The sequence below is a fragment of the Xiphias gladius genome, chromosome 14 (genome assembly GCF_016859285.1).
Source record: "Xiphias gladius isolate SHS-SW01 ecotype Sanya breed wild chromosome 14, ASM1685928v1, whole genome shotgun sequence".
Classification (NCBI taxonomy): Eukaryota; Metazoa; Chordata; class Actinopteri; order Istiophoriformes; family Xiphiidae; genus Xiphias; species Xiphias gladius.
Window position 1 is genome coordinate 24235230 of NC_053413.1, and position 16446 is coordinate 24251675.

Consider the following 16446-nt stretch of genomic DNA (forward strand, 5'->3'; position numbering starts at 1 on the left):
ATTTAAAACAACAAATGTCAGCCACACTTTGGTGCCAGAGGAGAAACCAAGAATGTCAGTAGGATTCATAGTCCGGGGACCATGAATGTCTGTACAAAATTTCATTGACCAAAGTGATGGTCTGACTGACAGACCATCATTGCCATCCAAAGACCCATGTTAGTACCATGGCTGAAAACAAGGTATTCATCCTCTGGTGAGGTTATCCTCACCTTTTGGTTGAGAGGCGAAACGTCTTCAAGAACTTCAAGCAAGTCCAGGTGCCTTCGCATAGCACTTACAGAATGTCACTCATGTAATTTTCTCAAACTTGACTAAACTCCTTCCAGAGCCTCGGAAGAAATTGTTTAACTGTTTACGCAGGCTGCGTTGTGTTCCTCGTGACATGTGAAAAGATCTTCTGATGAGAGGCGAAACGTCTTCAAGAACTTCAAGCAAGTCCAGTTGCTTTCGCATAGCACTTACAGAACACCATGACCTGGATGACTGAGGATCTTCACAGACAACTCATTTGTAGTAATCTCAGATAGAGAGCGTTAAGTCACGCGGAGCAGAACCAGTCGCCTCCTGGTTCAACGTCACACTTAAAACACAACGCAATTAAAGGAACAATTACAGCTATTATGGGCTCTCCTTTAGGGAACAACCAGTTGACACATATTCATATACAGTACATACATGTATACATATGAACACAGATACACATACCAGCCATACAGCCTCACCAGAGAAGGAGAATATGTTCTAGTGGGTTTAATTAAATATCACCCTGTTTCATTTGCTGTTATTCAACAGAATTCAGCTCCTACACAGATCTGACTACTCACAAGAACAGAACAAGAGAAAAATCAAAGCTTTCCCCTTGCTTTCCCTCATTGTTTCTCTGTTTATTAAATACGGGCTCCGGGGTATATAAAGTTTAAAGAAAGTGGAGTTATAGATTTAGCTTCCTTATGCTTCTCTTTCCTCAGAGCAGGCTGTTACATCTGTGTTTGTGTGGAGGCTTAATAGCAGTGTAACCCCATGCAATGAGTACAATGTAGAAGCAGCCATACATTTAATAGATTTGACCCATGAGTCTTGTAGCAGGACTAGAGCTGAATCTACACTCAGATCTAATTTACTTCAGGTCTAGTCTGCATTCATATTGGTCAGAAAGTCAACATAAGCCATTTCCTGAACAAACTTTTTTTTCCCTCTGCATGGGCAGGCAGAAACATCCGACGTAATACCCTTATCGTTTTTTTTTTGTTTTTTGTTTTTATATAGGCACGCCTGAAGGCTCATCTAATGAAGAAAACCCAGTTTGTTAATCATTGAGTACATTCAAATTGGCCTGTGGAAAACGCACGATTTACCCAATCAATGCTTTCATAGAGACGCTAACATCACCCATGATAGCTTCAGTAGATCAGCCAAGCTGATTCTGTTTAAATGTGGACTCAGAAATACAGGCTGTGTTTCTGATCTAAAGTTGGAACTGTTTCCCCCTCTTACATGGTAAAGAGGTCTTTGTAACCTTCCTCACAGCAAATATATATAAATATGTATATAAATACCGGGAGTGAGATTTGAACCACTGAGGATTTATGTCCATTGCAGCTTGAGTGCAGCGCTTTAACCACTCAGCCATCCTGATTCTGATCACTTATGCTCTGGTGACTGGAGGTTTTGGGGACACATCTGGTGCAGAAAATATTAAATACCATGAGTGGGTTCTTTTTAATTGCAAAAGAACAACAATGTGAAGATTAAAATGCCCTGCTGTTATCCTATCAACAAGCTAGAGAGTCGAAAATAAATAGTTTTAAGAGGTTTGTACACAGCGTGTTGACTGGAATCCAAATAACTCTACTTATTATTTACATAAAAGGCCTGGCAAAAGATTAAAGGTCAGTTAGTAAAGGACTACTGAGACAACACACCCTGATGCTTTGCAAGGATACATTATCATCTTGCCTTGTCTCTTATGACTTAACCAATTGGACACCCATACCCCTCAGAGCCTGATGGGTGAAAGACGAAGCCTGTGAAGGCACACACGATACCAGGAGTGGGGCTCGAACCCACGTGGGCATTTGCCCATTGGATCTTAAGTCCAACGCCTTAACCTCTCGGCCATCCTGGTACTGGTTATTGGTCTGTACAGTACAATTAATGAGTCCATTGTGATCGAAGGGTTTTAGGTGAAAATGTCTGTCGCATGTTAATCCTTTCAAAAAAAGATTAAATACCAGGAGTGGGATTTAAGGACTTGCGTCCGTTGCATTTTGAGTGTGAAAACTTAAACACTCGCTCAGATTGGGATATGACTCAGCAACACTTCATGTGACAATTACAGACCCAGAATGTGACTGTATACCTGGGTCTGCATGTGTAAAGCCTAAAATATCTCCTATATAAGAACTGTTGCCTGTTGTTGCTTGAAAATACATTGAGTTTGTACATCTCCGCGTGTGAGTTGCAGTTTGAATAACAGGACTTGATTGCTGCTACTATTCAGTCTTTTGCTGTCGCCCTTTCAGCGACGCAGGTATTTACTTCTAGAGACAAAAATGCACGAGAGTTTGCAATCAGTACATTGATCCTTGATTGTTTTTATGTACTTATGTAAACTCAGTTTCATGCTTCAGTGTGTTTCATTGCTCTTGCCAGCACTATAGACAACTACACAAAAACTGACTTTGAAGGTCATCAGCAGTCGGACAGACACCACTGAGACCAAGGCCAATACCGTATACTGTAAATAGCACAACTGACACACTGAACTTGATTACATCAACACTTAGGTGCCTGAAATCCTCCCTATAACTGACTCACACATACATAAGCGCTAAATATATAAAATAAAAGAACTAAGTAGGCGAAAGTTAAGTGCTTTATCTGTAAGGCTCCGGCTTATTCTTAGATCAAAACAGTATAGGGAGGAATGGAGGTAAAAATGAGACTGTAACAGGCAAATAGGCTGCCCAGTCAGCACTTTTATCTAAATAAAGGGGAGGCTGCAGATTCTGTAGAGTCATCTGTTCTCTTCAATATTGAGTAAACACACTCACTGAAATATACATTTATGAACATAAAGAGAGAACGAAATACAACATACACATACCGCCCAGCTGTAAACACCAATGATGTAAAATTGAGTGTGTGTTTTCTCAGCAGAATTGAGGTCACATAAAAAAATCTTTGTGTGTCTTACCAGACGCAGTGCAGATCAAAGACTGGGCTGTTTTAAAGTGTCGTTTTAACATGTTTTCTCACTTACCTCGAGTGTTCTGGCCACAGTTTTGGTTTTATGTGCACGAGTTTTGAGGTGCATGTCTGTAAGATCACCACACCCATACAATGGAGCTAAATGGAATTGCAGTTCAAAAATCAACAGCAATATGTCTTCAGTGTTGCTGTCACTCAAGATATGGCACAGACCTCACCTTAAACTATCTACCAAATGAATGGCCCCTGTGATAGCTATTGGACTGTGTTCTCTGGATTATCCAGAGCTAACAGACTAATGAACTGATAGAACATGGAAAAATTGTATCACCATAAATTCTGTTACAGATATGATATACTACAGTGCGTTGTCAGATACACTCAGCTCCCAGTTTGTTATGTACACCTATAGCTAAAAGTAATGCACTGCTGAAACTGTTTTGGAGTGGTAACTGACGTGTAATTTAATATAACCCACCTTTGTAGCAGTGTTAGCAATTTAGTCTTTTTTAATTTAGGTCTTATATGGCCTACTCCCTATAGATGCATTTTTGTGTTTTATTTAGCGAGCTCCACACAGCTCAGTTGGCAGAGAATCAGGACTCACAAGTGGCTGATTTAGTGAACAGAGTGTTGTTGTTCTGTTGCAGGTTAGAGATATTTGTATAACCGCTTCCCGTAAATCTACCATAAACATCGTAAGTTTCTCTGTGCCGCAGTTTTCCTAAACTGCCATTCAACTAAAAGCACATGAAGAAACAGCTGAAGTGAGCATGAGTCCAGATTGCAGTTTCCTCCCTTCCCTTCATTTCGCTTCTGCAAAATCTTTGGTCGTCGTTTTCCAAGCTTCAGGAACTGCTACCTGTGTCAGCATTCGTGTCCTTTCCCTTAGCTTGATGTTTTCAGGTTGTTTCCTGTGGTTACCTCCAGTCTAAAGCTGCACAGTCCCATTTGAGCAGATCTCCGAGCCTAGTATGAATAACACACTGGGAGCTGGATTAATTTTAATTTTAAGAACTTCATTTAAAGAATTTCCGCAAACAGGCAGTTTGGCAGGAGTGACGATCCTCTGCTGAGAAGAGGTCAAAGGATACTCTCTGTTCCGAAGAAAATGTTTCCTTTTATGTAAGATGCAAGATAATATATCTGAAATAATGAAATTACCCTTTTGATCTCTCTAAGGAAGGGTATCTTTCAATTTATCATAAGAAAACAATTTTTTCCAGACCAAAAAAAAAAACGCCCACAACTTTATCTCAATAAAAAAAAAACATTATTCAAAGTGAAAGATGTTCTATTTGAGGTCCTACACTGCAGTTTAGCAGTATATTTAGGCCAATCGATGGCCATCAACTAAATAACCTTGAAGAGCTTTGGCTAAAAGGTTTTCACGTCCTTGAAATGGAAAGTTGCATTTCAAAAGAGGGCTGTTCAGTTGAATTCATTACGATCAAGTAAGGTAGTTGGAGTTTGAAAGCATTTTTCCCCTCAATCATTGGTATTTTTATAAAAATGAAGCAGGATGGGCTGTTGATGGTTAGAAAGAGATCTGTAACCCCAAAGTCAAAGGCCATTCAGTGCTATTGAATGCTCATTAATACTTTCATTATAACCATAGTAAGGCAAAGTTAATGCCACCGACATCTAAATGCTTTAACAGAGTTACTGCCTTAAAAGGGTACTCTACTGATTTAGCAGCAGTCTCCTATCACATTATTAGAATCATGAGGGACACTTTTTTAAATAAAAGACCAAAAATCAATGCAGCAGAAGTGTCAGGTGGCATGTCTTTGAGTCAATCTATCAGATTTCACACAGCTCCCTGGGGACCCACAAAAGCTTATACGCAACTTCTTTTCGCATATGCAGTAGTTCTCCCCCACACCAGTAAACAGACTGGGATGTGTAAAATCAGTGGAGTTCTCCTTTAAGGATGTAATTATATTCAGGATACTGTATATGAGCTGGCCTGGACTGTTCATTAATCTTTTGAATTACTCTGCAGGTGCAGTACGTGGCATATTCTGGTTTCTGTCGGTGTTTTAATCCTGTCGACTCTCATGATGATGACTGAAGCATTTGCTTGGATGCAAGGGTACCCTCCCTGATGTTGATATAATCCCTTCAAATAATGAAAATACAAAAACATTACTCTCAGCTCACTGTCGATGTTTTGTCACTCAACACAGATCATCACTGAAATTTTGGGGTTGGACTCAAGTACCATACGGGTACCATGTTGAGGCGACCTTGAGCAAAACAATGAACCTTCTTACTGACAGTATTGTAAATCAAAAGTAAATCAGCTGAATTATAAACTATGTTTTCATATAAAATGTTTACTCCTCCAGACATTAACGCAAAAATCGGAGTATTTGGTGTGAGCTGCGTCCTTTCTTCTCCTGTGAAAGTTTGTTGGCAGCAGGTCAAGGAGAATTGTTTTTCAAAAATTTCAAACTGCCATGATCAAGCAAACGAATCATCTCTAACCATAGCTCAGCTTAGTCCTAGTCTTTGTTTAAAAAAAAACAAAAAACGATCTATTCATACTCTCTCTCTCTCCCAGGTGTTCTCCCAGTCGTTGTGAACACGGCGGCCGCTGCAGTCAGACCTGGACCGTCTTCCACTGCAACTGCTCTGACAGCGGCTACAGCGGCGCGACCTGCCACAGCTGTAAGTCAGCTATTAGACAAACACTGGCTCATGGCCGCCAAGAAAAAAGTCATAGAAAAATCCTAGAAAAAAGACCCTCCTTATAACTCCACGACTTGCCTGAGAACTGTAAAGTTTTTGAAGTTTTCTTCATTATTACAATAATCCAGAGATAGTTGTCTGTACATCCATGGGTACATTGCAGGAAGAAAAAAAACTGCTAATAACTAATTCATCGTACTTGTAATGGCACTGATTTGCCAGAATGTGAACAAATATAGGCTAAAACCACGGGGCTCAAATCGCAGCCCCCAACTTACTCACAGGCTCCACGGCAACTTTATACTTCCTGTTTACATCCCCAAAAGCCCTTAAATTACAGGATTTGCAGTTTCAAAACATGGAGCATAATTATCCCCCAAATAGAATTAGGATAAAGGATATCCTAACATTTCTGACATTACTAAGGCTCAGAATGTCCCATCAAATTATATTTCTGGAACATATACACTCTCCCCTATTCATTCATACACAGATGGGAGAGGAGGAGGGTCGGAGGGTGCTTATCTTTGTGACTACCATTTTCTTATAAGTGATAGAGATGGTGGCCAAAACTACAGAAAAAAGACCAAGGGCTGTAATAAACCGGAACCACCCTTTAAATAGAGCTGCCCCTGGGAGCTATATTTATTATCTGCACATCCTTTCTCTCTGGTGCAGGAGGTTACAGTATTGTTGAATCTGTTTGTGTGCGAGTGATACGACGGAGGTTAATGAATCTGTCGCTGTGACTAAATTGCCAGATACTGAATGAAGAATTAAAACCACGGAGGTAAGGTGAGCTTATTGGTGGGATTTACTGGTTCTCTGCCAGTTCCCTTCGAGCCAAATCCTCGAGACCAAAAGAGGAGAGTTTCCCACACACTCCACCTCTGGTCTCGTTTTTATTACTGATGTCTCCATGAAAGCCTCTTTCTAGCCACACTTGGGCGACGCTGTGAATAAAAGGCCTTTGGCTGCGGAGAGTGAGAGAGATGAACAGGTGAGCAGAGTGTGGGAACCTTTAGATATGGATCTGACTTGAACGCTCCGATTATTTGACTGCAGAGGAAGGAGAGAGAGGAAGACCTGTAGAGATAGAGAGGAAGAGGCAGGGCTGATAAAGGTCTACGTTTTATTCATTCAGTCTTTGTATTCCCATCAGTCATTACTGTCCTCCCCAGCTGGACTGATCTTGACTTTATGGGACACTGCTATAAAAAATAGAACCTCAGGTGATTCTCTTCACTCTGCTGATGATTCAGCGGTGATACATATGTATGAAGAAGGACCCATAAATCCACAGTCCACAGCGTGTGATCTAAACCCCCCCCCCCGCAGCTCCTGTTCGCCAGCTGATGTGTTGATGTTGATGTCGATCCCATTACTTTCCCCCCAGCTGTGTACGAACAGTCCTGCGAGGCGTACAAACACAACGGCAACGCGTCGGGACATTTCTACATCGACGTGGACGGCAGCGGGCCAGTCAAACCACAACTGGTCTACTGCAACATGACAGGTGACATGCACACCCACACACTTTCACTCCCCTTCATCCGCCCATCATCACTCTGATCCTGATCCTGATTGCTCTAGTCCACTTTATCTTCCATCTGCCTTCTTTCTTTCTTTCCTTCTCTACCTCAATCATTCCTTCATTTCATTTGTACAATCATATAAACGTTAATTATGATGACAAACTTCCTCTTTCTGTCTTACTGCTTCATACGTATAATTCAAATACTTATATCTAAATAGTGCTGATATTATCTTTTTTTCCCGCCGATCTCTATTTTCTTGATTTCCGTTTCTTTCTCTCGTCACTCTCAGTTTTTCTCTTTGTCTGTTTCAAGTTCACGCTCAAGTTCAAGTATGTTTTAATTGTATGAATAGGTAACAGCTCTCATTGCAATAGCCAGTCTTAAAGGTACAGTGCATACTGTATATATAAATAAAGATAACAATGAGAAACGAGAACATACAGTATATAAAACAAATGTTGATCAAAACCTTTTGAAATTTGAAAGGCTGCTTTTGCTCGGTTTTCACTCCCTTTATTAACAGGTTTACGGTCACTTCATGTCTCAGCTAGGCATGCCATATGTTGTTATTTTCACATTTCCTCTACACAGAAATGCCATCTATCATCATGTATGTGGTACACATATTACTTGTATACATATTCCAGGAAAAACGGTTTATGGAAATTTAATGGTAATTCATATCAGCTCTATCTGTGTATTCCCACCAGAGGAGAACACGTGGATGGTGATCCAGCACAACAACACAGAGCTGACCAGAGTCCGACCCTCTCCAGGTGTCAGCCAGCAATTAGTTCACTTTGACTACTCGACTGAGGAGGAACAACTGTTGGCCATTACCAGCCAATCACAGCACTGCGAACAGGAGCTGTCCTACCACTGCAGGAAGTCCCGCCTCCTCAACACGCCAGGTGAGGCCTGTTTGTTTATCCAGGTCAGGTCCTCATATATTTAGGCATAATTGGGGGGATTTCTAGTTTCAACTTGTCTAATGCTGTCAGTCGTGGAACAGCTCGCCTGGAACAGCTAAGATATTTTCCAAGCCAGGGATTCAAACTTGCAACTTTAAGCTCTCTTTTTCTAATCTGAAGTCTGCTGGTCATCGGCTGGCTTCACATCTGAACTTTACTACGCTCTCTGCTCCACTGTCGAGCAGCGGGGCCAAGAGAGATAAACAAAGCCAGTGAACTAGTTTCTCATTTCACACTGCACTGTTTTTATTACATTTTAATTTTTCAGTCACAGAAATCTCAGAAACATGTAGAGAATACGAAGCATTCTGAAGTCAACTTCTTAAAAAATTTATCAGTGAAGAACCTAAATAATCTACATTAATGGAGTCAAAGTTAAATTTTTTTTGTTTTTGATTCTGTGTTTGTGATTATACTTTAATAATTCAAAAGTAGATCTCACTTTTTAAAAATCGTATCTAATCTTAATCCTTTTAATCTATTAATCCTATTTCTTTCCTTTTCCCTCAATACCCCTCAAGTGCCAGTTTAAATCAAATTAAATTAAAGAAAAGACTGTAAACAAGAACTTCTTCTTGACTTGAATTGTTGGGTTAAGTAAAAGTCAATGAACGCTTGGTTAAGCAGGCTCTCTTCAGCTGGCGATCTCCAACTGTTATTCTCACTCTCATCCAGAAAGAACAAAATCATTACGTTCCTTGCTTCAAACTTTCACACATGATTCGGACAAGTTGATCGTTCAGGATTTGTTTATGCTTCCTCCTTTTGGAATGACTGTTGAGTTAGATTAGTGTTTTCTTTGTCTAGTAGTGTTTTCTTGTGCTTGTATCGACTCAGGGTTGGTGAGTGATCGATAAAGAATGAGAATCACTTTAATCACCAGGTTGCATTGAATTTGTCTTGGTAGCAGTGAATCTAGCGAACACTTTCAAAGTCTACACAAGAACAACAACAGCAGAGCATCACATTCAGTGTAGTAAAACCCAGTTTTTAATAGTTATGTGCAGCATACAGTGGTGCTGAAACAACTCATCGGGTAATTGATTAATCGATAGACAGAAACAAGACTAAGGCCACATTCAAACTGACTTTGGCCTGCGTGAAAAAAACTCACCCCTGTAATATGTTTGAATGGAGCCAGTCCGTCGCCGCAGCTTTGGGAGAACAACAGAGTCGTCCGGCAAAAGAGTTGAACTTGGCTCAACTTTTGCTGTGACACAATGCCACGTCATCCAAATGATGAAATAGTTGCTGCTGTGATAACTTTTCAGAGCTGTGAAATCCTTTATGTGGGTATTATAACTGTTAGGCAGTGCTTTCACGTCTTATAGACCTTTAAATGCATAATCTGTTTCTCCTGTTGTACTTTCTGGATTGTATGTCAATGTCTCAACTGTACCTTATACCCCCTGTGCCCCCTAACAGCCCCCCTGTGCTGCTTTAACGCAGGGAAATGTCATCAGTTTTGCAGGTATTTGGTCATGAACCAAAGTACTGGATAAATTAAAATTCTGAACCGATTGTGGCGCTAGAGGAAAAGTGAGAGCATCATCGAATTTATTAAAAGTCACCCTGAAGGGTACATGAATTTGTGTACCAAATGTCATGGCAATCCATCCAATAGTTCCACTGAAACCCACAAATGTCAACCTCATGGTAGTGTTATAGGAAAAGTCAGTCGAATACATCCTCTGGGAACCAACCATGAATGTCTGTCCAGAACTTCGGTGCCAGTCCCTCTGAAGTAGTAGATGATGAAATTTTTCACAGGAAAAGTAAAGACCTGCTGGTGGCGCGAAATAATAAATGGTGAGGCACCACCAAAGTCATTAGCTATCATCTGCTGGGCACCTTGGACATCTGTACCAAATACCATGTCAGTCCATCCAATAGTTGTCAAAATGATTGATTGACAGACTGACATCGCCATCCATGGAGACATAGCACTAGCATGGCTAAAGTTAATCAACCACAACTTAGATAATGATATATGACTTAAACATTTTAAGTCATATATCAAGCATTCTTTTGATTGCCAGTTGCCCAGTGGACGTCAATACAACTATTGATTGCAAGGATACTCCTTCAAACTCCTGTGGTTCGCCAAAGATTATATAAGACAGAAGGGTGAGCGGTGAAGCGACGTTTTTAGGGCTGGGTAATAAAATGATGGATGGAAATAGTGAAAGTGGAAGAAAAGGAAGAATGGGTAGAGAAATAGAAGTTCCATTATAAACTCTCTGCTGCTCTCCGGGAAAATAAAGAAGCGCTGACTCAACAGAGACCTTCCAATCACCTTCTCTCCATCCTCTCCCCCTACACACTCTCAGAATGTGAAATACTTTTTCACGATATACTATCATCACCTTCCATCCAAAATGATATATTCAGTGTCAGGGGCAGGAGCTGGCAAACAACCCTCTACTTCAAACGCTGGATTGATCTTGGGAGGCTGAGAGATGGAGATTCTTTCCATACAGCACTCGGCTATTTTCTTGCAACCCATTTCGTCTTAGGACACATTACGGCACACAGTTTTTCCAACTTTTATTTACTGTGAGCGTCTTTGTTGATTTTCGACGGGTGCGAGAGGCTGCAGTTCTGTGTAGTTTTCTGAGGAGTGGACCATTAAAAAGGATCTGCATCCCTCAGATAACCTTTTGTTGCTTTGGTATAAGTAAAACAATCTATGCAGCCATTACCCCGTCGTCACTTTTGGGGATAAAATCTTTGAGAAAAAAGATGCAGAGAAATTGGGAAATTTTTATGGCTGTAATACCCTCTTCTTCAATTTCGCTTTGAGGAATATGACTTTTGATAACCCAGCAATAGCTGGTGGGGTGGTTAATCTAACTTTAATTCTGATGACTTTTTGACCCACATACGGCTCAGATTTTTTGGCTCAGCTCTAAAGGAAATAATTGGATGTCTCGTGACAGAACATACTGTTTGACAATGATTTGCTTTCTGAGCTCCTTGAAGAAAGAGAAAAAAAGAGTTAGTGTTGTCACAAGCTCAACTAGATGAAACAAGAGGTTTCCACACCTAAAATGGGAATATTGTGAGACACGTTCAGGAAAGTGAAGGGTGTGTGTGTGTGTGTGTGTGTGTGTGTGTGTGTTCCAGAGGGATCTCCGCTCAGCTGGTGGCTCGGCGGTCCCGGCCCCGGTCGTCTCCAGACCTACTGGGGCGGAGCTCAACCGGGCAGCCGGCAGTGTGCCTGCGGCCTGCAGGGCGACTGTGTGGACCCGCAACACTACTGCAACTGTGACGCCGACCGCATGGAGTGGTACTGACCTTTATAAATGACCTAGCTTTGATGCTAGTTTGTTCTTCCTTATATCTTTATTCGGGTTGGTAGGTGGCCATTCAAGTGTGAAGTCTGATGCATGTCTGTTTACTTACACTGAGTGGAAATACCCCCCTTTACCTTACAGTGCAATCCAGGACAACAGTCCTGCAATCATTCCGACGTTTGTGAAACTTAATGTTGACAACTATGTTGCTTCTACTCTACGGTCATTTTCTGGATGTAGGTTTTGCTCTATGCATTATTCATGGCCACCACATGCAGGTTTTTATTTATCACCTCAACAAGTGATTTCACTGATGAGACCCCCCCTCTCTGCAAATCAGTATATCAGCAGATGTATGTCCTCTCTTTTACGCTCTGCTTTCTGTTTTTTTTTTTTTTTTGTTTGTTTTTTTTATTATTTAATTTAGCTGCAGTGCATACAAAGAAAAAAAAAAATCAAACTTAATTGCCTATAACGATACTTTTGGGGCAGCGGGTCTTATCAGAGGGTATTACAGTTAAACTCAGTGTAAAGATGAATACAGTAAATAAAATACAAGAACGTGCAATAGCAACAAAAGAAAAAGAATGAAAAAGTACAATAAAACCAGAGGTAGACAGAGGTACACAGAGGAAAGAGAAGGCAAACAATTACTGCTGAACTGTAAGAACAACAAGTCTTAAAAATGATACAGAAATATGTTAAATGTTGAATCAGACTTACAGTATATTAGAGCTTGTTATGATATAACTGTAATGACACTAACATGGACTAATGTCCTTTACCATCCTCTCAAACCATCTTTTTTTAAATTTTAACATAGTTTAAACTTAAAAAAAGTTTCACATAAAACCGACTCAACTATGGCAAAAAAAATGTACGGGGAAAAAACTTTTAGACCATTTGCCGTGTCCTGACCAATCTTGCTATCTTCACATCACACTTCACATCTCAGTTCCCTCCTCCTCATCATCATCTGTGGGTCCAAACACTGATTTTAAAGACCATCCATCCGATTCTCACGCTGCTGCGAGAATACGCCACTTACCTCCTGTCCTGGAGAAATTCTCAGCGGACAGCGAGACAGATATGAAGATCAGGAGCGCGTAAAGCTGAACATGGGTGTAAATGGACGGAGCTGCTCACTCAGCTGTCTTTCTGGAGGGTACTTTTGGAAATGGCTGCCGCAGACGTTGACTGAGATGATAGTATCGAGTGTCTGGATGGACACTGATGCATTCTTACTCACCTTTAATATGTCCTCTTGATAGATTGTCTGAGAAGATGAACAGGTTGTGTCATCTTGACAGATTGACCTAATTATAAGCATTTATTTCAGAGTTGACAATCCAGTCAAAAGTTCTTTACCTTTTTGTTTATTGTAATATTTTCTCATCTTCTTGTCCTCCAGCTTCTTCTGTTTCCACACCTCCTCCTTCTGTTTCTTCACTCGAATGTTCTCCTCTCCTCTTTCATGTCTTCTTTTGCAATATTTTCCCAACTTTCTTTTCTTTTCCACCTCTTAATTCTTCTCCTTCTCTTCCTTCAAATGTCTTTCCTTTTTGCTTCTTTTCTTACTCCTATCTCCTCCACTCGACTCCTCCATGTCCTTGTATTCCTTCTCCTCCTCCTTCTCACTTTCTGCTTCTTTCTCTCCATCTCCCTCTCCATCTTTGCATCTTCCTTTTTCCGTTTTATTAAACTCTTCCCATTATCCCTCTTCTTCCTCCTACCTCTATTGTTTCCCTTCTTTCTCCCCCTCCTTCTTCTCCATCTTCTTTCTTCATCCCTTTATCTTTTCACCTGTTTTTCATCCTTCCTCTTCCTTTTCTCCCTCCTTCTTCTTTTCCCCTCTTTTTCATCTTTCCCTCCTCTTACTCCTCCTCCCTCGTGATTTCTCCTCCTCCTTCTTCCTCTCTTCCCACTTTCCTCATGATTCTTTGTCTTCATCTTCACCATCTCTTCCCCCTTTGCAACCACCGTTCTTCTTCCCTCTTTCTCATTCTTTTTTATTCTCTACTAACTAATTCTTCTCCTCCTCCCTAATCTCCCCGTTATTTTTTCTCCCTTTACTTCTTCCTCTGTCACACCTTCGTCTTAAACGCCTCCTATTCCTTCTCTTCCTTTTTGCTAATCTTTCTCTTCTCTCTCCTCCCCATCGTCTCCCCTCCCCCACTTTATTCCTTTCCCTCTCTGCCTTCCACTTTCTCCTTTTCCTCCACCTTCGTTACATCTTTCCTTCTTTTACTTCCTTCCTCTTCATCTTCTTTTAAACCTCTTCCCCGCCGCTCCTTGTTCTCCTTCTTCATCTTTATCTCTACCCTCCTCCTCCTCCTGCAGGGCTGAAGACTCAGGCCTGCTCACCCATAAGGAGAGCCTCCCAGTCAGGTCTCTGGTGCTGGGTGACATCCGGAGGCCAGGGTCAGAGGCTGCCTACAGGGTGGGACCACTTCGTTGTCATGGAGACAGTAAGTCCAGCTGCGGTTGCCTGGTTACACTTAATGGAGAGATGACAGAAATCTCACCTGTTTCTTCTTCTTCCGTTTTGTCCAACTGACATAACGACTCAAACTGACATTTTTATTTCAATAGGTAAATCCAAACAAATCAACCAATCAGCTTGCAATTTTTGTCAACCAGCAAATTTGTAATAATAACTCATTATTTCTGAGAGACTAATTGTCTCAGGCCTGTTATTGATATGGAAATGCAGTATCATGCCTTTCATATTTTATTCCACCTGCCAGTTATGTGATAAATGAATCCTTCTGTGTCGTGTACCTCCACATCCAGAAGGTTATATCATATATGTATAATATGTATATTCATGTATATTCCCTTTTAAGTTTTCACACTCTAATACTTGCTTCTCATTCAATGCGTTACAAGGTAAATCAAAGCAGCATGCTGCTATTCCTCCTTTCGATTTATTGTAATTACTGCCAGTTATATCTACCCAAGTAGATAGATAAATAAATGTTTAGTATGATTAATCAAACAAGGCCACGTAACAGAAATCATACCCTTTTGTAAGCTCATTAGCTGAACACAGTTGTTCATTTGTTCCCTACGTGATTCCCATTTAAAGTTCTTGACTGTGAGTTTTCATTGTGTTTTTCAGAGAACTTCTGGAACGCTGCCTTTTTCGACAAGGAGACGTCGTACCTCCACTTCCCCACCTTCCACGGAGAGCTGAGCGCGGACATCTCCTTCCTGTTCAAAACCACGGCCTCCTCGGGTGTGTTCCTGGAGAACCTGGGCATCAAAGACTTCATCCGGATCGAACTCAGCTGTGAGTAGGAGCTCGAGGGTAAAGATGTAATCTGGATTTGTGACGTGTCGGTGAAACCTGGAAGTCAAAGTCTTGATCTGGATCTGTGTAAAACCGTGTGAGGTTTCAGGCTTAATCTGTATCCAACTATCCTGTAGGGAGAGTGCGGTTTATTTTAGTTTGGTTGAACTCAGTTGTCTTGACCTTTCTGTCCCCACTTTAGCTGTCACACAAAGTTTAAATGCACAGTTTCTTAGTGGATCTTAATCACATGACACCTGAACATTACACTCATATGTAATTGTTCAACACCTCAGTCTTAAACCATATGACAACCTTCGCTCCTCTGGCCTTGCCACAAAGTTTTGGAGCTTTGCTCGCAGTCGGCGTTCCACCTCATCCCAAAGGAGCTGGGTGGGGTTGAGGTCGGTGCTCTGTGCAGTACAGTCAGGTTCTTCCACACCAGCATTATTTTATGGACCTGGCTTTGCAAACAGGAGCACTGTGATGTTTAAATAGGAAAAGGAAGAAAAACACAGACTGCTGTGTCTAAAATATCATCGTGTACTGTAGCATCAAAGCCCCGATCATAAATCTTCTGTATTTCTCTTTGACATTGATATTCAGGACTCAATTAAAATAAAAATTAAGTGAAGCATTCAAGAAAGAAACATCCTTAGTTGTTATTATTAAGGGTTTGAGGGTCAAAAACTCAGCTAATCCCCTTCCTCAGAACTGTGTAGGTGCAGTTTGATCAAATTTGTTTGACAGTGCTGGCGACGCAAGCAGACAACTTCACAACACGTTTTGATTCAAAAGCACAGACATAAACGACATCGCTTCATTCCAACTGAGCCACGCCCACTTCAAACCAGTGAGAAAATCACGGAGAAAAAATAAAAAATACACAACTCTTTCATGTGAAATAACCAAAACTGGTCAAGATAGTGGGTGAATGTGGGACCCCATCACTCAGAAGAGGGAGCTGATTGAGAATATTGGATTTCAGGGCCGTTAGGATTTCTCTTCATTGGTACTGGAGCCTAACCTACAGCATAATACATAGCCCCAGAAGTAGAGTAGTTCCCACATATTTTTGGTTATATAGTATATGTAAAGAAAACAGATTGTTAATTTTAGGGTTGCAAGGCAGCCTAAGCTCTAAGGCTACCTTAGTTTGAGGAAGTGGTGCTCTTTCTACACTTCAAATCTATGAAGGAATAATTCATTATTTTGAGAAATACAAGTATTTGCTTTGTTTCCAAGAGTGAGATAAGAAGATTATTGCCAATCTCATGTCTGCCTGTTAAATGCAACCCTGGAGTCAGAGCATTTTAGCATCAAGACTGTATAGACAGACTCTGTCCAAAGTGAGAAAACATGTCGACCAGTGTCTAAGGCAAACCAATTAACATGAGGTTTCTTTTTTTGTTGAACCCAAACAGAAAAAGAAATGTGAAAAT

The 16446-nt window shown here is 40.9% G+C and overlaps 1 protein-coding gene and 1 non-coding gene across 2 annotated transcripts in view; one reads left to right on the plus strand and one right to left on the minus strand.

Annotated features, from left to right (window-relative positions):
* LOC120798997 (contactin-associated protein-like 4) overlaps positions 1-16446 on the plus strand; it is a 106508-nt gene that overhangs the window by 64704 nt on the left and 25358 nt on the right. Inside the window, exons 16-21 of the mRNA XM_040143796.1 lie at positions 5780-5886; positions 7304-7423; positions 8156-8356; positions 11543-11705; positions 14053-14180; positions 14834-15004. Coding sequence (XP_039999730.1) covers positions 5780-5886; positions 7304-7423; positions 8156-8356; positions 11543-11705; positions 14053-14180; positions 14834-15004 — 890 coding nt within the window. The remainder of the gene's footprint in view (positions 1-5779; positions 5887-7303; positions 7424-8155; positions 8357-11542; positions 11706-14052; positions 14181-14833; positions 15005-16446) is intronic.
* On the minus strand, positions 2046-2128 carry trnal-uaa. Its single transcript has one exon. It is a non-coding gene; the product is annotated as a tRNA-Leu (tRNA).